The 21,267-nt window shown below is 38.1% G+C and overlaps 1 protein-coding gene across 4 annotated transcripts in view; it reads right to left on the bottom strand.

Annotated features, from left to right (window-relative positions):
- Positions 1 to 14,809, bottom strand: part of STAT4 (signal transducer and activator of transcription 4) — a 39,878-nt gene extending 25,069 nt beyond the window's left edge. For 2 of the 4 annotated variants that reach the window (XM_039321963.1, XM_039321965.1), the window contains exons 1-6: positions 7,833 to 7,960; positions 6,353 to 6,497; positions 4,505 to 4,603; positions 3,370 to 3,462; positions 2,142 to 2,220; positions 706 to 791 (exon numbers count right to left, since the gene is read on the bottom strand). In XM_039321963.1, coding sequence (XP_039177897.1) covers positions 706 to 791; positions 2,142 to 2,220; positions 3,370 to 3,462; positions 4,505 to 4,603; positions 6,353 to 6,497; positions 7,833 to 7,960 — 630 coding nt within the window. Of the gene's footprint in view, positions 1 to 705; positions 792 to 2,141; positions 2,221 to 3,369; positions 3,463 to 4,504; positions 4,604 to 6,352; positions 7,641 to 7,727; positions 7,968 to 14,657 lie in introns of those variants that run through there. The other 2 variants (XM_039321964.1, XM_039321966.1) reach the window with 2 other exon arrangements.
- Between the last annotated feature and the right edge of the window lie 6,458 nt (positions 14,810 to 21,267).

The raw sequence follows: 21,267 nt of genomic DNA, 5'->3' as shown, positions 1-21,267 counted from the left end.
AATACAGCTTTGCCCACTGTAGCAATATGACTGACCTCATCATCATTGTATCCTTCTGAAGCCTTTGAAGACCAAAAATAATTTTGGGAAAGGATAGCCCCAACCAAAAAAAGTTTGACTTTTGCTTTTGAAGTGTCTAGTAATTCTATACCTTTTAAACCCTACAATTACTATGTGTAGCAATTAAACATTTAATGTATGTGTTCTTGTCCTAGATTTGCTGTATTATAGCTATCAAATAGCAATTCAGTATATTGCAATATACAGTATATGTATATCTAAATCAGCGTTTCTCAATTTTGGCAAATTTAAGATGGGCGGGACATCAACTCCCAAGACTAGCTGGGAAAAATCTGAGAAAGTCCACCCATCTTAACTCTATCCATCTGAAACTTGCCAAGGTTGAGAAAAACTAGTCAAAATATTGACATGACTATAGCTGTTATTAGATGTAAAGAAATTAGGCCTTGCTTCAGTGTTGTGTGGAGATTTCTGCTATGTCCTCCCTCCCTCCCCTGTTCCTCTGTGAGAGAATTTGGGAAGTCACCCAGAGATAAATTAATGAAAACCCAATAAGACGTTCTTAAAAACATGGCCCAATTTTAAGAACTAGTTGTATTGACTTTTTTTTTTGTTGGTAAATTTGGAATTACTTCTTAATTTGTAAGTAGAAAAAAAGACCTAATGACAAACAATTGAACCAACCTTTCTCTTGTAGTCTATTGTATTGAGCATTTCCTGCAACAACAGCATCTCCTGCTTCATGACAGGACTGTTTTTGTCATTCTGTTCTAAAAGGAGATATGTAGAACATGTATGAAGCATAAATACTGAGGAAACCAGTCAAAACAGCATGTGCAAGTAGTTTTAAGATCTCTTCTGTCCAAAGTTCTTTTTCTCTCATAGTTGAATTTCTAAAGGAACAAACCTATTATGATTCTCCTAGGCTGTATGCATTTTGGAGTATGCAAATATGGAAAGTTTATCTCTAGTTCTAAATGGGGTGATTCAGAGAAATGAACCCATTGCTGTTTATCGCTAACCATTTGTTAACCTTAGTTGGCTTGAACCATCCAGAGTAAAAAACAAATTATATGGAACTCTTAAATAACCCTGAATTTTCCTGCCATTTTATTTAATTTTTTTTTAAAAAAGCTTAGGATTGTTACAGCTAGAAATTCACATTTTCATTTCTAGCCATATGTGAACACAACCTGTTATCTTTTATATTAGAGCAGTATATAACTGCTGTTAATACATAAAAAATCCCATTAAAAACAAATTAATTAAGAATTTTCTTTCCTCTATTGGTCTGACTGCTGGAGCTCATTTAAATTAGAAAAAATAAGGAATTACAATACAAAATGTTATAGCCACAATCTGACTTAAAGATTAAATTGATAGAAAAAGAAGGTGTATCTTCATACATAAATACATACCACTAATCTCGGGGATACTTATCTCCAGATTAAAATGCAGAGGGGCACAGTTCTAGCTAGATTAATATTTTTCTGGATGTAGAATACATATTTTACTTGGAATTTATTTTGCAGGGAGTATGCATCAATAGTAGTTTGAGAATCAAATCCTGCCCCTCACTCCAAAAAGAAGACAGTGAAATGTTCAATAAAAATCTATAGCCTAGGTCAGTGGTGGCAAACCTATGGCACGTGTGCCAGAGGTGGCACTCAGAGCCCCCTCTGTGGGCATGAAGGCTGTTGCCCCAGCCCCTCCTCCCCCCGTGGCCCCCTCCTCACTAGCAGCCCCCCCAGGAGATTTGCCCCCAAACGCGGCCCGCACGGAGTAGTGCAGCCAAGGACATGGCGGCTGGGCAGTGGGGACAAGACTCGTCGTGCCCCATCGCACGTGGGGACAAGACTCGTCGTGCCCCATCGCACATGGATGATGTGGGGTGCGGACAGAGGGCGTGGCTGCCATGGTGCTGCTGGGCTGCCTGGGCAATCTGGGGGGTTGGTGGCTGGGTGGGGGGGTGGGGGCTGGGGTGGAGTGAGGCGGGCAGGGCGGGGCCAGTTTTTGGGCACTCGGTCTCTAAAAGGTTCGCCATCACTGGCCTAGGTATAGAACAGCCAATTTTTAAACATATGCATTTTTCCTTCATAACATTGAGTGGGAAAGCTTACCTATGTTGCATATAGTTTTAAATCTGAAGTCAAACTCCTCTTGCAAATCTTCTAAATATTTGATGTCTTGTTCTGTCAGCTGTTTTCAGATTAAATGCATTGAGTAGTAAGTGGATCTAATATAGTCCATAGCTTTAAGCAAACAATAATCACATTCCTAAGAAGCTTGAGTTTCTCTGAAATGGAATGGAAATGCTACAACTGCTATCTTCTTCCTTAGTGGGAAAAGTAGCTGGGATTACAAATCATACTAAACCAAAAAGTGGACTGATTTTTACCCAACCAATTTTAGTTTATTCAGCAAAACACTAAGTGTATCATGCTATTATCACACGCTGTAGATATATAGTGCATCTATGCATGTCTATTCAGATGCAAGTTCCAGTTTGTTCACTGGTGCTTATGCTTAGATAAGCATGCACAGAACTGCAGTCTTAAATTTCTCTTTTGTTTTTAATCAAAAAGTACAGTTCATAGGGAAAAAAGTTAGTTTCAATGAGAGGAGATCAGCTGAATTCAAGAGGGCAAAACTATGCATTTAAAAGGATTTTGCAGGGGTTCATAATTCCAAAGAAATCTTCCCTGCCTTGGCTTAATTTGGCAGCCCCCAAGAATATCAGTGAAACAGAATTAGTGGGCAGCATTCTCAAGTACTGGGATATAGCTGCAAAGAAATCTTCTACCTCTGATAAATTAACAATAACAATGTTCAGGTCAAAGCTCTGAATGGGGACATTTCAATGAGTTATGCCTCACTTGTGCTGTACCCCAAAAGGGCAACAGTCCAATTTCCATCATATATCATTTCATGCTTCTGTACCTGTGGATCGAGTTTCAAATTATCATCAAACTTAACCCGTATAAAATAATCGGTATCCCTCTAGGTAATCCTCAACTTACAATAATGCAGCCCAAATTTCAGTCCTAAGTCACGATGGTCATCAGTTGAGGCACCCTTATGATCAACCTGATTTTATAACCTTTTTTTGCAATGGTTGTTAAGCAAGTGAAGTGGTCGTTTGTCAAGTCAATGCATTCCATTGGTTGTTTTTTGCTGGAAATTAGGCGACCGCAGGGTGTGTGTTCCACTGTTGGAACTCCAGAACTGGGTTGTAAATACCATTGGGGGGGGGGGGCGTTTTCGTTGTAACTTTGTTAAGAGTGGACTACTTATATGTGAGATCTTTGATATTATCAAGTATTAGATGTACAACCTGTAATAACTTGCCTGTGTACTGTTCTTAATTTCAGAACCTTTGAGCTCAATTTTTCTTTGCCTTTCTGAACCCAAGTAGTTTTGTAATGACTTTTCTAGAGGTCCCTGAAAAAAAAAAAGAATTTTGACAAATCAGTTTATTAATACTTTCCCATTTAGCACAGATTATTTTAATGACAAGTTTTAGTGAGAGGGAACGGATTAAATTCAGTAAGGCCAATTAGCTTTTGGTAACAGTTCCTGCTTGTTCAGCTTTTTCAAAGGCAAAATATACATGTGGGAATCAGTTACAAAAAATATTGCTGGTAATGGAGGTAATTAGACTGCCACAGGTATATTAATTGGGATCTAAAAATAGCCCAAAGGAGAGTTTTAAAAATGATGAGCATTCAATGGCAAATCAAGATATGTTTAGCCACCTGAGACCTCTGCATAGTACAGAATTTATTTCAAAGGAAAAACTTAAAATGAAGACCAGCAGTACATCTTCTCATCTCTCAGCTTAAAAAAAAAAGATACAGGGAAACTATTCCATGAAGCTTCAGTTGATCTATGGTAAGGGTGTCTAACTTGATTGCATCATGTGATGTATCGTGACATATCATGATGTTTTTTGCCTTTGCGAAGCCAGGGTGGGCGTGGGCCTGCGTGTGACGCATCCAGCCCACAGACTGCCAATTTGACACCCCTGATCTACTGCATAGATATCTCTCATTATTTGCCCAACTTTTCTATTTCCAGTTCCTCAGCATCCTTCTTGTACTGTGGTAACCAAAACTGGTCTCAGGTTTTCAGGTGCAGTTTGATTAGTACTCTATAGAAATAGAACTACTATTGCATTGATTTTTTTTTGGCAACTGCAACAGACTGCTGTCTCAGGCTCATTCTGAGATCCTTATGGATCTTTCTCATAAGTACTATCGCTAATATCCCTATTAGCGATAGTGTGGGGGGGAGGGGGAAACGGGGCCATTCTTATATTTCTTACTACTGAACAGCAATTTGATGGATTTAGGATCAATGTTCAAACCTAAAAAGATCCTTTTAAACTTGACCCAGTCTTCTGAAGTATATTGAAGCTTTGCAAATTTGATGGGCATTCCTTCTATCTCCTCTTCCTCCTCCAGGTCATCATCACAAAAATTACCTGAACTGGCATACTGGCTGAAGCTAGTACTCTTCTTTCTTCTCTTAAACAGTTTGAAATAATCAGTGCTATATGTAGAGGATTGCTTTGATATTTTGCCTGAAAAACAAAGTTAAAGAAACGTAAGAAAGATCTAATCTGTATCCTGTAGCAGAACAGCCATGAAGTCATTACAGAAAATTCAAATCCATTCTTGATATGCATGTAATATACGTCATTGCATACATGAAATTAATTATATGAATCGTAGTATCCCTCTGAATATTCATAGTCTTTTCTATCATTTCTTTATTTTCCCCATTTCGTCTGTACTGTTTCTCTCAAACTTTATTTGGCAAAAGGTAGGCAAGACATTCAATATCTGAAGTTTTCACTATCATTGTATCCGCATGCTGCAATAAGTTTCTTACCCACTTAGTCTTTCATAAAAAGTTTACATGAAGCTCACAAGATATTAAATTCTTTAAGGGACTACAGTCGGGACATTTTACCAATAAATTTGGGTGATTGTTGTGTGCATCACTGAGAGGTTAATTTCTGGCTTTCCTTTAAATCTTTATATACTGAATGTTTTCTTTTATCCTCTCTTTTCCTAACCTTCCATTCTACCAATTCTGCCGTATCGGAATCTGACTAATAGAAAGGTCTTTGACTGGCACAAAATATCTTAATATAAGAACATATAGGGTGCTCTGTTGGATGGGATCCTTGATCCATCTAGTCAATCAATCTGTCCTCATGGTGGCCAACCAATCATACAAGGAAGTCCTCTAGTCTCCCAGCATACGGCCTTCAAAGGCAGCCCTGCTCCAATGGGATCTAGTGAGGAGGTTGATTCCCAAGAGGGAAGGGTGCCTTCCAGAGAAGTAAGAAGCAAATCAGTCCATATATTGGGTGTGAGAGTAACAGAATGAAGAAGCCCTTTACTAATAGTTCATATACTGTAGATGAGACAGTGGAGTCCTCAGTCTGGCAAAATTTTGTCTGTAAGTGTTAAACAATAAAAAACTCAGCTTGGAAGATTTACCATGTATCATTCTTGGTTTTGAGCTTGACACCTGCTGCCATCAAGGCTGACAGCTATTGATCCTCAGCAGAACAGAATGAATTATCCTCATATATTTAAGATTAAGGTTTATGGCTTTTAGTTTAGGTACAGCTTACTAACTTATGGAGGAGAAGTATAATGCTGAGAAAGATTCAGGCACATCAGAGAGAAGTTGGTTTTTGCACATCATGGTCAATATACACATAACTGAATATATAATTTGAGTAAAAATCTTAACTCTGTAACCCTTTGTCTGTAACAAAGCCATGCTGCTGTTCCAAAATTTTGCTCACTGTCAGTTCATACCCTTTTGATCAGAATTCTACCAAACACCTTCTTAGTTAATAAACAAATTCCTCTTGTAATTTTTGGTGTCTATTTTTGCAATCTTTCTGAAATCTTCTGCAACTTTTGTATAGGGGAACAATAATGGCCCTTTTCCAATTGTCAGGCAAAGTTAATCTTCACACGCATTAAAAAAAGTTTCATATCCACTCCATAAACAAACCACATCCATATTGTAACATTTCTGTGGCTACACTACAACTCACCCTTTTTTCAACATTCTATTATCATTTATTACTTCCTTTTTATCAGGCTTTGACTTGGTCACTGACATTGCACAGCATTCATCCCAATTTCACACTGCAACACATATATAATGGATACGTGCAGTATATACTCTATTAATAATGAAGACTGCATAGTTTATATCAGAAAGTATGCATGTTTGCAGCTTCCTTTACATTTCAAAATGTAAATCTGCAGGAGATTTCTTTGCAATTCTTTTTTAAACTCACCTGAAAAACTTTTCTGACTTTCTTTAGGTTATGTATCAAAAGGAGATTCTTCTCTTGAGAAACACGCTCTAAATGCTCATCCAGTTTTATGAATAAGTTATGCAACAGTATTGCTGCCGTGGACTCATTGCTATAGGCAGATTCCCTTTGCAACAGGAAATAAATAAGAAAAAATACATATATCAAAAATAGTATTGTTTTCAAAATCATTTGTTCAAGAGAAATATTAGGCACTAAATGGGAGGCCAAGAAATTGGTTATACAAATTCTGTTTTTATCTAAAGAAAATATTCTGTATATAATGTAAATTATATACAGAATATTATTATAATATATTATAAAGTTAAAATAAAATAAAATAATATAGATAAATATAGGATTGAAAGAGCTAATAAAATTCTCAGTTTACTTTTTAAAATGCTCTCTTCAGCTTTAAAACAGTACCGTATTTAAAGATGTAATATTTACATATCTGTACACATATACAGTATATTTTCAATTAAATGCTACTCTATGTAGTTCTAACATTAAAATAGAAATATGATAAACTGCTTATGAAAATTAACATCTGACCATAAATGTGAGAATATTATCAATATATTGATTTCTGTCTGTGTAGGAGTGAAGAAAGGACGGAGAATTAATTTAAAAATAATCATTGGAATTAATTAATAATTGCTCATATGTACTATCTAGAGTTTTGAATCTGGATACAGCTCTGTTGACAAAAAGAAGTACTATACACTTCTTCTAAAAACAATCCTCAGTGTACATTTTATAAGCCAAAATATTTTATAATTTGACATATTTATCTCCATATATCTTTCAGTATCAAAGACAATAATCATAATAGAATGATTATTTCAAACATTAAATGGGTTAATATATTCACTGAACTTTCTTTGTAGGTAACAAAATGGCTATAACAATGACAAAAATATAGAAAGAGAGGGAACATTAATTCATAAAGATATGGTCATTTTTTACTATATACTTTCCAAATTATGCTTGATGGAGTAGGCTTATGGAATATGAAATTATGTAAAATTATAGTACTATTAATTCTGTAGGTTTTGAATTATTTGTTATGTCTATTGCATGTTTACTCGTTTAATGCTGTTTAAACATGTACAGCCACAGATCTGATGCAAAACAACAATATTTTATTTTTATTTGGATAATAAAATAACTGTATTCCCAAGAAGGGTGGGGGGTTCTGCCTAGGAAGCTACTGTATATCTATATACAACAGTGTTTCTCAAACTTGGCAGCTTGAAAATGTGTGGACCTCAACTCCCAGAATTCCTAACCAGCAAGTTGTGGAATTCTTATTGAGGAATTCTGGGAATTGAAGTCCACACATCTTCAAGTTGACAAAGTTGAGAAACACTCAACAGTAAATACAATGCAAGCTATATCTGCCTATTCAGCAGTGTCCTAATATTCAAGGCAGAAAAGAAAAAAAAATGTCCAAACTTACCAGTCCTGGTTTTCGATCCACTGTGCTAAAAGATGTCGAATTTCCATGGGAAAGATGTCATCGTAAATCTGGTCTATTTGCTCTAAAAAACAGGGTTCTAACTGCTGCACTTGATTCCACTGAGACATGCTAAAAAGAAATAGGCTTGCTTTTTGAGATAAGAAAGATGGTATCTTTCAAATATGTTGGATTGCAATTTCCAGAATAGCTGGCCAGTATGATTTGCAAAATTGCCAGGTAAGAAAAATTCAGAGAGGACTTAACAGCCATTCTCCTTTTCAGACAAATGAAAGTTGCTGGTTAGAGGTAAACCATATATGCAAAGTTTGAAGGATATAGTTATTTCATATTTTGTCCCAGTTTCCTTTGTATTAAAGAAATTATATTATTGAATGAACACAGTTTATCACTTTGAAAGTAAGAAACTTATTAATTGCCAAGATAATTTCATACATTGTGCAATTTTGGCACTGTAAATGTTACGGGTATAATCTCCTGCTACAGTCTGACAGACAGTAGCAGTCTATTGTCCCTGCTTAAAATCTCTGCTTTAATTACTTTATTGTGGTGGCACAGTGATTAGAATGCAGTATTGCAGGCTAATTCTGCCAACTGCCAGCAATTCGATCCTGACCAGCTCAAGGTTGACTCAGCCTTTCATCCTTCTGAGGTCGGTAAAATGAGGACCCAGGCTGTTAAGGGCAATATGGTGACTCTATAAACCACTTAAAGAGTGCTGTAAAACACTGTGGAGAGGTATATAAATCTAAGTGCTATTGCTATTGCTACTTTATCTTTCTTCCATTGTTTTATATCGGTGTGCTATTCAAATACTTCAAAACTTGGTGCAGGTTGGGAGTTATGCTTTCTTTTCCCCTCTTCTTCTCAAAGAAAAAAACAGTACTGTAGTATATAATTCCTGAAGCATCAGCAGTAGAAAAACAGAGAAGATTGTTTCTAAAGCACACTTTCGAGTTCTGTTGCTGAAATCCCATATTTAGTATTGGAAGACAATACTTGTTATTACTCAGAATGTTAACAAAACCCAGTTGACATTGCTTTATTATCCCCATATTTTGTTTCATCAACCTTATTCTGTGTACAGTAACTGTACACAGAGGACTACAATTTTTCTTGTACCTTCAGGGCATTTGCCTTATACCTCCAACACCACCTGGCTGCTGCACATGAGAACAAAAAAGGGCATATTGTAAAGAAATAGGTATGAGCATTGATTTTGACAGAGGAGATCTGGCCTTTGCATGGTGCAATTCTATCTTCTCGGTTTTATAAAAAAAATGTTTTCTATTTCTTATTATAATACCTTTACAATTCTGCTAATGCAGAATATTTATTCATTTAAACTGTCTGTCTAAAATATTGACATGACTCACACTTAAAATACTATTCAAAAGACAGATTTCAAAAAGCAATAAAATAAAGGAACAACGTTCAGAAATTTTTTTTGGGGGGGGGGGAGGTGTGCCTTTGAGTCAGTGTTGACTCCAGGTGACTGCTGAGACTGGTCTTTCTTGACAAAATTTCAGAAATAGTTTGCCGTTGTCTCCTTTCTAGGGCTGAAAAAGGGACTGGCCCAAGGTCTGGCTTTCTGCCTTATGTAGGACTAGAACTCACGGTCTCTTGGTATCTAGCCTTATCCCTTAACCACTTACCAAACTGGCTCTTTAATCTTGATTTTAACCATTTTAAATGCAGTTCTTGATAAGTACAGAAAGGAAACTTAGGATCACAGAATCCCAAGAGTTGGAAGTGCAATGCATGATGCTGGTAGGTACCAGGATGATCTGACCTCTAAGGATCACCAGATTGTGACACCAACTAGAGTAGACGATCAGTGAAGTATATCAGATTTCATACTCAGGAAAACTGCCACGACTTGTTCCCTGCTGGAACAGCTGGACAGATCATAACCCTCAGCACATCAGCAACCAGATCACTGATGAGGTCTGTCAAACTATCTCCGTGATCAAAACTGTGCTGGGAAAAGATGGAAAAAGCTATTTTAAACCTGGAACAGCAAAAGATGGCTTTAAGCTTCCTCTGGTATTGGCTAGCAATAGCAATAGCACTTAGATTATATACTGCTTCACAGTGCTTTACAGCCCTCTCTAAGTGGTTTACAGAGTCAGCATATTACCTCCAGCAATCTGCGTCCTCACTTTACTGACCTCGGAAGGATGGAAGGCTGGGTCAACTTTGAGCCTGGTAAGATTCTAACTGCCAAACTGCTGGCAATCAGCAGTCAGGAGAATTAGCCTGCAGTACTGCATTCTAACCACTGCACCACCACGGCTAGGTATGACATGAAGGCAACATCATGAGGACATGACATGAAAAAAATGACATTGTTTGGGCATGTTTGTGCTGTAATTAGATGCAACTGAAGAAAAACCCACTCTTCTTGGTCCCAACTAAATGGATGTTAAGATGATGATGATTTAAATGGCAAATTGATACAGCAAGTAATAGCTGTTCAAAGTCCTGGGTCTAAAACAGTGATGGCGAACCTTTTAGAGACCGAGTGCCCAAACTGCAACCCAAAACCCATTTATGCATCGTCGGGTGCTGGGTGGGTGTGGCCATTGGGTGATTGTGGCCCATTGGGTGGGCGTGGTTGCAGTGGTAACGGCAGACTGGGTGGGACTAAAAAGTTCAATCAATCAATTCCAACTTTGCAAGATCTTTTCTTTTCCTGTAAGAAGTTGAAATTGACTGACTGATTGAATCTTTTTTTTTTTTGCACATGGTGGCAGAGGCCTAAAGCGAAAAGGTTTTATAAAACCCAGCTGAAGGCCTAGGACTGGGGCGACGGTGCGAGTGCCGACAGAGAGGGCTCTGAGTGCCGCCACTGGCACCCGTGCCATAGGTTCGCCACCACTGGTCTAAAACATTCATGGTCTAGAATGCAATCACCCAAGTTTGAATTTTTTCTATTAATAAATTGGATGCCAATGTAACTTTTCAAACAGAAAACTGATAAGCTCCACATGCACTGGATATGGGATAAACTGAGTTTTCAAATAGTCTTCAAAGTAAGCTTTGTGGGCAGGGCATTGACGTAATCCAGGTGTGCTGTAATTAAAACATAATTTGAGCTGAGAAGCCATAAAGTATGTAAGAACTATATCGATAAGTGGAATATTTGAGAGTGAATGGAATATTACAATAAAAGATTTGTTCAAACAATAGTTTTATCCCAGATTCTATCATGCAGGAAATACTTTTTTCTACAATGAGATTCTACTCGGTTTGTCAACTACTAGCTGCTCCCATTAAATAGGATGAGCAAGAGTCAAATGCACACATATCTCCAAAACCCTTCAAGCTGCATAAGCTAAAATTCATCCAATTTAACTGGACAATCAGGAGCTAACATGTACTGCCTAATATTATTCTTATAGTAGCATCCAAATCAAAATGGAAATGAAGACTTTAGAAACTGTCCAGCACAAGATGCTAAGCACAGACCAGTACTGCTAGCTTGCATGGAATAATTCCTGTGCTAACAGAGAAATAAACATTTTGCTACTTCACTGAACAAACTCTATCTAATATGTATTTGATTATATTCATCCCAACTTTTCCAGCTCTATGACTCTAGCCATTTCACTTCCTAATTTCAAACTTTGACTAAGATTTCAATAAAACAAATGGCAACAGAAGACACAGATGTTTCCAAAAGTTATTAGCCATTTTGGATGGATTAGCCTCCCAGAGTAGACCATCCTGCTTCTGAAAGTACCACAAAGCCTAAACTAGGGGTCTTCAAACTTGGCCCTTTTATGACTTGTGGACTTCAACTTCCAGAATTCCTCAGCCAGCGTGCCTGGCTGAGGAATTCTGGAAGTTGAAGTCCACAAGTCATAAAAGGACTAAGTTTGAAGACCCCTGGCCTAAACGTTACTAGGATGCTTTCAGATGAAAAATACATATCAACAAGTAATATAGAGTTATTCCTAATTTTATTTCTAAATAGTTTTTCTTCCAGAGGAAGAAATGGTGGATTGAATATAGCTTTGTGAAAGTAGAGCCAATACTTCAATGAAGATTGAAGATGGGATATGGAAAGAAGATAACATTTGTTGTATTCTAAAAGGAAATGATAAGTTATTAAAATTGTTTATACTTCTTGTGATGAAGGTTGGAAGTTATTTCTTTACATATTTCTTTTCTGTTTCTTACTATACTGTGTTTTTCCTTTTTTTCCTCTTTTTAGTTTTGCATTTAATAGGAATTCTGTGAAAGTTTGATTTGGGACAATTCTCCAATCACTTCAGCAAGATTTTGGAGAAGAGCACATAGCTGTAAGGGATAGGAAAGTTTCACAGAATTTCTATTAAATGCATGTTTATATTTGACACCCATATTCTGCAAGTTATTTTAGGTCTGTTAACTTAGGTAATTTGGTTCTTATTAATACAGTATTGGACAAAGCAATATAATCCATTGCAGCATTTGATGGACTCCCAATTTGCTATTTGGGCTAACAGAATCATTATATGGATTAACATAGTAGGGCTGTAGTAATTCATTGTAATTACAAGTTCATTGTGTCATTAGAAGATAATTGTGATTACAAATTTCATGGCCCAGTAAGGAGTTTAAAACCTAAAATGAAGAACTTAATATTTTAATAAGAGTATCTATAGAAATGCTAGATGAGTCTATATCATCTCTGACTGACACATATACACACATACAATCTACAAAGAATAATGTTGAACTCAGAAAAGAACTACAGTATTGTTTTATCTGTTTTGTGTGCAAAGTATTGGCCAACCAATAAAAATGCAATTATTAACACATTTATTAACTATGACCCACTAAAAACTGCATATGTTACTGTGCATAAAATCACATAAAATATTTGATATGTCCTCTGCGAAAGTAAATCATACTATACAGAAATAAACTCTACAAAAGTCAGTGGAATTTAATCCCAGAGTAGCATACAGAGAATTAGAGTCTTAGTTTTGTTTATTATATAGTTCATATGTTTGTTTTATAGTACTCTGCAAAGTACAATTGTATTGCAAGGAGAAGCTTGATGTCTTTCTAAATGAATCATTTTGATTATGGCATACATAATCTATAGTGAACCAAGCCATCCACAAAAACATCTGTGATTATAATTCTGTGAGGATGTGCAACTCCATTAAACTATGCACTCAAATGGTTTTTTCCCAGATTAGGAGATAATCTTGCAACTTTAGTTTTAAAAGTACTAGGACTCCATCAACAACTACCGGTATCACTCAAAACATGGCATCTCATGAAAGAAAGCACAACTCAGCAAACAACGCAAAGCAGTCTTTGACTGCATTAACCAAAGCACTGCATTAAAATCGGTGTGTATGTGTGTCTTCAAGCATTTTTTTTTTTAATTCCAAGTCATATTCTGACTCTGGGTGACTGCCAGGACTAGTCCCATTAGTTTTATTGCCAATATTTGCAGAACTGGCTTGTCACTGCCTCCTTCTATGACTGAAAGAAACACTGGACCAAGTTCACAGAGTTGTCTTCTTGTCAAAGGAAAGCAGAAATAGAACTCACTGTATCCTGGTTTCCAGCCTGATGCCTTAACCATTATGCCTTAACCATTACACCAACCTGGCTCTCACTGCATCAAAATTATTACAGTGTAGTAATTTTGTGTACTCTACACTAGTTAGACCACGCTTAAAATATTGCTTCCAGTACTGAGGTCCACAGGTTAAAAGGAACTTTAAAAAACGGGAGTGGATTCAAATGCGACATATCAAGAAGTAAGAGGTTTGAAAACAAAGTTCTATGAGACACAGTGAAAAGAACTACAGGTTTAGCTTATAAAAAAAAAAAATGAGAGGAGACATGAGAGGAATCTATAAGTATTTAAAAGGCTGTTCCTGTGCAAAACAGGGTGGACTTGTTCTCTGTCGCAACAAAGTACAGGACAGAGTCCAATGAGTTGAAATTAAATGAAATAATAAAATAATTAATAATTAAATTAATTAAATATTAATTAAATAAAATATATAAAAAGAAGGCTGAAGATTAGGAAAAACTTCTTGATAGGAAGAGCTACTCAGCAATGAATCAGTCTGTCCTACCCTCTTACTGAAAGTTTTAGAAAATAGATTACGGTAAATAAATGTTCTTAGATGCTTTTCTCATGAGGCAACTGGACTTTTTGCCTTGTGAAAAAAGCACCTTTGGGCTTACAGTAGATAAGTTACCTGTTTGGGGGAGGGGGGATGATTTAATGGATTCTTGCATTTAACTGAGGTTGGACCAGATAATGCATAAGAACCCTTTCAATTCAGGCCCACTGCCATTCGATCCTCTAATAGTATCACACTAGATCTGGTATCTCTTAGCCCTAGCATGGGCTAAGCTAAGGTGGAGATTTAAAATCGCCAGAAGTCCCGCCAACTGTTCTATGGAGTTTATTCCTAAGGAACACCCCAAGCTTAACTAGATATTAAATGTGCTATAATTATTTCTGAACAATCGCGTCTAGGATTGCACTACAAACTACCTGACGCTCATTTTAGAAAACGGAGATTAAAAAATAGTCCACGACAGAACAAATTATCTTGCGGAACATTAAAACATGAGCCTTGGCCGAAGGCTGATTTAGCGCAGGGGTTTTGCAGCGCTCAGTACAATGGCAAAACTGAACCAAGGCGTGCGCCGATTTCTTCTAGCCGTGAGCTTGGTTTGGCTTCATCCCGAGATGCCGCCTCTACTAACGGCAAATTCCTTTAACACCCCCTCCCCATTACACATAAGCACACCTATACACCCCCGCCTCCCCGGCTTTACCTGGGAATTAATTCGGCTGCACCGACTGCGCCAGGTTGCGCGCTCCGAAAGGGCCTCCGGTCTTTCGACCCTCCCGACCCCCTTGGCTCCCTTGCGGCTGCAAGTGCGAAGCGACGCCACCCGCAGAAGCTTCGGCTGTTCTTTAAGGTGGGCGCGCGCCCTCGGTTCGGGGAACTTTCTTGCGGGCGACGTCACCCGGAGAGGAAGCGGGGGGGGGAGGGAGGAGGCGGAGGAGAGCGCGCGCGAGGCGGGAGAAAAGAGGGGAGTTCCCCCCCCCTTTGGGCCTTTTGCCGAAGTCCCTGCTGCCTTGAAGCGCTACTTCCTCCGGAGTTTTTTGTTTTTTTTTTTCTTCCTCTGCCTCGCTTTCTTCGCGTGCCCGTTTCGGCGCCTGGGTTTCTTCGAGGGAAGGGTGTGCTGGCAGATTTGACCTATACTGACCTAGGGAGAAAGCCCCACCGCCGTCCCATGCTTGCTCCTCCCCTCCTCGAGTTAACACTCTCATGAGATTGCTGAAAGAGGTGCGAAGTGTGCTACTTTGGATTCACGTCTGCTCTGAAAATTGCAGCTTTCCGCAGTGAGAAACCTTCCCTTTCCCGGGTAGTTAAGAGACCTGTTGTGGCTTACTGGGTGAGGGGAAAATATTGGGAGGATAATCTGAAGGGCCTTCCCTCTTCAAGACAAGCTGGAAACCAAATGATACCCCTTTCCCCGTCTAGCCATAGCAGTTCCGTGGACTGTCAGCTGAACTTTATGGACAAGATGTAAAACTAGAGTTAGTGCTCGACTTACAGCCAGAATTGAGCCCCAAATTGATGTTGTTAAGTGAGACATTCATTAAGCGCGTTTTGCCCCAGTTTACCACTTCTCTTGCCACAGTTGTTAAGTGCCTCTCTGCAGTTGATAGGTTTAACCTGATAGTTAAGTAAATCTGGTTTCCCCATTGAGTTTGCTTGGTCAGAAGGTTGCCAAAAGATGTTCATATGGCAAAGGTCATAAATATGAATCCTTGCCGAGCATTTGAATTTTGATCGCACGATCATGGGGATGCTGCAGAATGGTAACCAAGAAAAACAATCATAAGTCACATTTTTCAGTGCTGTTGTAATGTTGAACAGTCACTAAATAAACTGTTGTAATTTGAGGATTGTCAAGACTTCATCAGCAAATTCTGTGTCATAGCATCTCTATAGCCTAGGACGGGTAGGCAACCTTGGCTCTTTTATGACTCGTGGACTTCAACTCCCAGATTTCCTGAGCCAACCATACTGAGGGGAAAGGGAGAGGTTTCCAAGCTGAGCCATGCTGGCTCAGGAATTCTGGGAGTTGAAGTCCACGAGTCATAAAAGAGCCAAGGTTGCCTACCCCTGGCCTAGGACTAACTTCCTGCACTGCATGGTAGGACCGACTCTGGAAGAACAGTGCTTAAAGTTTTCCTTTTCTATTTTTTTCCACGTTCTTGGCTTCAAATGCAGAATGTTTGTTCAGTACAGGTAGTCCTCAACTTACAACCACAACAGCCCAAAATTTCCACTAAGCAAGGCAGTTGTTAACTGAGTTTTGCCCCATTTTACGACCTTTCTTGCCACAGTTGTAAGTGAATCACTGCAGTTGATAAGTTGGAACCTGGTTGTTAAGTGAATCTGGCTTCCCTATTGACTTTGCTTGTCAGAAAGTTGCAAAAATTGATCACATGACCCTGGGACACCGCAACTATCATAAACACATGCCGGTTGCCAAGCACCCAAATTTTGATCATGTGACCATGGGGATGTTGCAACTTTCATATAAAAAATTGTCATAAGTCACTTTTTTCATTGCCGTTGTAATTTTGAACAGTCAGTCACTAAACAAATAGTGTTAAGTCAAGGACTACTTACAATATAACTGTGTTGCTCTGGGCAATTTTGAAAGGAAAAATGAAGTAACTATAACTCTTAGTCTTAGTGTTGATATTCAAAACAGATTCTTACAGAGTTGAAATTTGGTACAGTATGTTGTAGCTCAGGGGCATCAAGCTACATTGCATAATACGCAGCACAGACTTGGCCATTTTTCTTCTGTATTTTGCTTTGACATATTCCATGATAACACAATTCAGCATAATCATTTTGACATTTTGTGGTGATATGTTCTTTTAAAAATAATTTAGAATGTTATGACTCATTATGAACAGGGTCTCTTATGTTTTAAGTAAGAATACAAAAATGGTTTTTGTTAATTTTTGTTATTTTTTTTCTAATTATTGCATACATTTAACCAGAAGTCACACAAGAATAAAGATACAAAAAGCAGGATAAAAAAAATAAAGCTTAAGAAAAAATAATATAAAGAGAAATAATACATTATTTCTTTTGCATCCCTTCCATTTTCCCCAAGTACTGTTACTTAAACCAGGGCTTTTCAACCAGTGATACGGGTACCACCTGTGGTACATTGGCACCTGGCAGGTGGTACGCCACCATCACAGAAAAGTGGTAGTGGGGGAGGGGAATGAGCTGAACCGGTGGCAGCACCACACAAGCCTGAGCGAGAGATGGCTGGAGCTGCAGGATTGTCGGGGCTCAGTGGAAGTGCCAGGATTAGCGCTTCTTCAGGATTGTCAGGGCTCAGTGGAAGCATCAGGATCAGCGCGAGGCTCCAGCTGGAGCTTGGCGCTGATCCTGGTGCTTCTGCTGAGCCCAGAAGAAGCGCCGATCAGTTGGAATGTTGGAGCCTTTTCAGGGTCTTGTGATTTACCTTCAGATGCTTGGCAACTGATTCATATTTATGACAGTCACAGTGTCCCAGGGTCATGTGAAGTGACCAAAACCTGCTGCAACCACCCAGCAGACAGGAATAAAAATCAAACACCCCCCACCCCACCCCTGCTGCCAATCCTCAACAGAAATGCTCACAACAATGAAAACCTCAGACAGGAGGAAGAGCGCCACCGGGTGGGCAGGCAGGTGTCTTGCTCGGCTGTGGCTTGGGAGGCACTTTTTTCAGTGCCACTGTAACTTCGAACAGTTACTAAGCAAACTATTGTAAGTCAAGGACTACCTGTACTTCATCACTTCCCCCCCCCTTTTTTTTGGGTCATCAGGTTTTTGACACCTTGCTAGGCGACTGGTGGTACTCGGATGTTGCCATACCCTAAAAGTGGTACAATGGGTGAAAAGGTTGAAAAGCCCTGATTTAAATACTGGCTTTAATATTAAACACTGAAGATTATTGCTTATATCTATTTAAATTATTTCTGTTATTTTTAGTTAGTCTCTTAACTTTTTTCTTAAGAAACATATATTCCCAACATCTAAATTTGTCTTATTGTGTAATGTATCAAATATAATGGAGCAATTCTTCCTTAAATTTGATTAAACTTTTGTTATGATTATATGTAGCCAAATTTTGCTGACTATTCTCAAATTGTGGTCTCCCACTCTTGCATTGTTGGCAGTTTTCCTTTTCCAATATGCATCAGATTTGTTCATGCCTCTGTCAGCATGTACCCTAGTATACATTGTAATACTTTTGGTTTATGCTGCCTAGAATTATTCCTAATAAAAATATTTGTGGTTTGAATTTAGATTTTATTTTTTAAAAATCTGAATGTTTCAGTGTAGTTCTTTCCAATAATTCTGAGGTATTTTCATACTACTATTAGATGTGACAAAATGTTCCTTGTTAATTTGCAGTTTCCAACATTTATTATTCTATAATGTGTACATCTTGGTAATCATTGATGGAATTATATATCATCTGTACAGCATTTTGATCCAATTTTTCCCTCAAATTATAGCTTGGAGTAAATTTTATAGATTTTTCCCATTGTTCCACCGTAATTTTTTTTTTTTTGAGTTTTTACATCCATTTTATCATAAAAGTTATTAATTTGTTTTATCTATCCTAATACATGACCTTGATTCTATATGTTTCAAATTATGTCATCTTTTTCAAGGTCCCTCCTTTTTTCTTAAGGTCGCTTTTTTATACTTCTAGCAATTTCTAAGAGAATTGCATCTTTCCTTACATGGGTCATCTCATACCTGAGCGAAGAGGAGTGAGGGGTCTTTCAGATAGCCAGATTCAAGGCCTATCCTCAGATTTTTGAACCAACAAAAATATGCTGCCATCGACTGTACTGACCTCACTCCCAGTCTCTAATCTGGAAAAGGGTACTACTCTTATGTACTTATTGCAGGCTAAATTATGGGCCTGCTGGCTCCCTGACTTTGTTTCTCCTCCTATCTGGTAATAGGAAAAAAAAATAATTTTCCTAATGTAGAGTGAGCGGGGTTGGACAAGTGTAGGTGGTGGTTTAAAATGGCATGTTTAGCCACCCTATCAAGTTGTCCAATTAACAGATTGCAGCCACAGAGGGTGGCATGAGTGCAACATACCCTTTGGTGCAATCCTGTCAGGCTTTTGAAGTAGTCCAAACAGGAAACCAAAGTCATGAACACTAACGTTAACTTTATTGTAAGGTTTCAGTATCTTGCAAGTCTGAAAGTATTTCCCCTCTCCCCTGCCTTTATGTTCTAGAGAACTAGGGAAGGTCCCTTCTGGGACACGTTCTCCACACCCATTCCTTGTGAGCTGAGATTTCTCTTGTCAGACCATTGCTTTGACTGTGGCTCTCCTTGTCTCCCAAGGTTATTCTCAGAGCCGAATCCCTTGTCTGTGCTTGTGACCAATGTATCATTTATGGTCATGAATCTAGCGTTCTAGAATGGTGGTCTATGGCTACTTCGAATGGTGAGTTAAAACCTTATCAAGTAAAAGTGATAAAGGACTGCATGTGATAAAATCAGAGAGAGTGCCTCAATATAGCTCCTCCATGCCTGTGACCAATGAGCAGGACTATTTCTGAGGAGAAATTTAGCATTCTTAAACCCCTATTCCAAAACATATTGGCTTACAGGTAACAGGCATGAAAGAGGAATAAAAGTAAAACAGAAGAGCAATAAAGAACAAGTTATGTCTTCAACAAATGCTAGAATATTCTATTGTACCAAGTGACCAAGAAACCCAGTTTTGATCTTAAGGCTGGTGAGGCCATTGAAAGGAATATGCATTATGATGCCATTCACCTACTGAAGTATTAATAGTTTAAAATGTAGTCCTGTATTACCCTTACCAATTTAAAGAGTGCAAAACCTGTTTTACATCTATTGGTAACAGAACTAGCAACAACTGATGATGAACTTGCAGAGCCTAGCTCTGTTTCCCTCTTTGTAAAAGAGGACTATCTATCTCTCAAGAAAGAGTTTAAAAACAGATGTAGTTCTCTTTTTAAAAAGTAGCAAACTCTTCTTTTATAAGGAATCTGTATAATACCTCTAAGCACTAAGGAAAGCATTGATTGGGCATTATGCAGATTGGGGAGAAAAGGGAAAATCTGTTTTAAAACGGGAACAGCTAAATACATCTTTAACCTGCCTCAGTTATAGGTTGGGGATGAGAGAAAGGCAATAGCATAAGGAGTAGAGGGGAAGTAGTTATAGGGGCATGGCTACACTACACCAAAATTAGATAACCTCCCGAAAGTGTTGCTCGTAAGAGAGTTAGTCAAAGAATGAAAGAGAGATTAAATCACCAGAAGATCAGTGGTGTGGTGAAATGCCTAGATATCGTACCTGTTTCATCACTAGAAAGTTTTGGATTGACAAACTAATGTTCTCTTCACTTGGTGGCATTCTTAGTGAATAGCGTTAATCCCAAATAAGGTAATACTCATCCATTATATGATTTTCTTCATTATTAAGACACATTGGGCAGATTGAGAAAAGAAATTTAACTGAGCTGGGTATCTCCACAGCCTCTATGCTAGTCGGTGTGATGGGGACAGGATTGTGACATTCCAGGGCAATAGGGTAGACTGGAAGGAATAAAAGAATTCTGGAAGAAGACAAGGGAAAATCACTTCCTATTGTTGCCAGGAGAACAAACAGTCCTCCAGCAAAAGAGATTGTTTCTATCCTGGATGCCACATTTTAAGGAAGATATAGCACTGACACATGCCGCATCACCAGAAATGGCAGTTAGGAGTGGTGAGAGCTCTGTAAATGAAAAAGAAGAATGATAAAAGAAATGGGCATGTTCAGCCTGCAGCAAGATAAATTAAAGTGTGATAGGGTGATAAGATGGAAAACTGAAAGCTTACCGTATAGAAGTTGGAAAACTATTGTTGTTGGTTAATAAAGAAGCCAGTTTAGAACCATTGGGAGCAGGTTTTAATCAAAGAATAGAAGAAACTTTCTAACTTTTGTTTCAAGTATGTAAGCTAGAGCAGATGACCTTTAAGACCTTATGTGTTCCGCTCTTCTCTTTTTCTCATGTAGGTTCTTTTGTGATTTGGGGAAGACAGTCATGTCCTGTCTACATGTCTGTGTATCATTAATGACAGGCAAACTACTGCCTATTATAGTAGCAGTAATAACAGTAATTTTATATGCTTTGGCCTTAGGGCCAGTGCAAGCAAAACAATAAAACCCACAACATATTATAAACCAATTATCAATAATATAACAGTATAATCAGTTTACAGACATTATCAAACCCCAGGACTACTGGTACTCTAACAGACCACTGATTCTTCTTATTGAAGCATACAATATAAGACACCACATAG

This window comes from Crotalus tigris, unplaced genomic scaffold (assembly GCF_016545835.1).
Source record: "Crotalus tigris isolate CLP2741 ecotype Arizona unplaced genomic scaffold, ASM1654583v1 scf7180000023830.6690815, whole genome shotgun sequence".
NCBI lineage: Eukaryota > Metazoa > Chordata > Lepidosauria > Squamata > Viperidae > Crotalus > Crotalus tigris.
The sequence above is the reverse complement of the archived record's forward strand: the minus strand, read 5'-3'. Positions and strand labels throughout refer to the sequence as shown.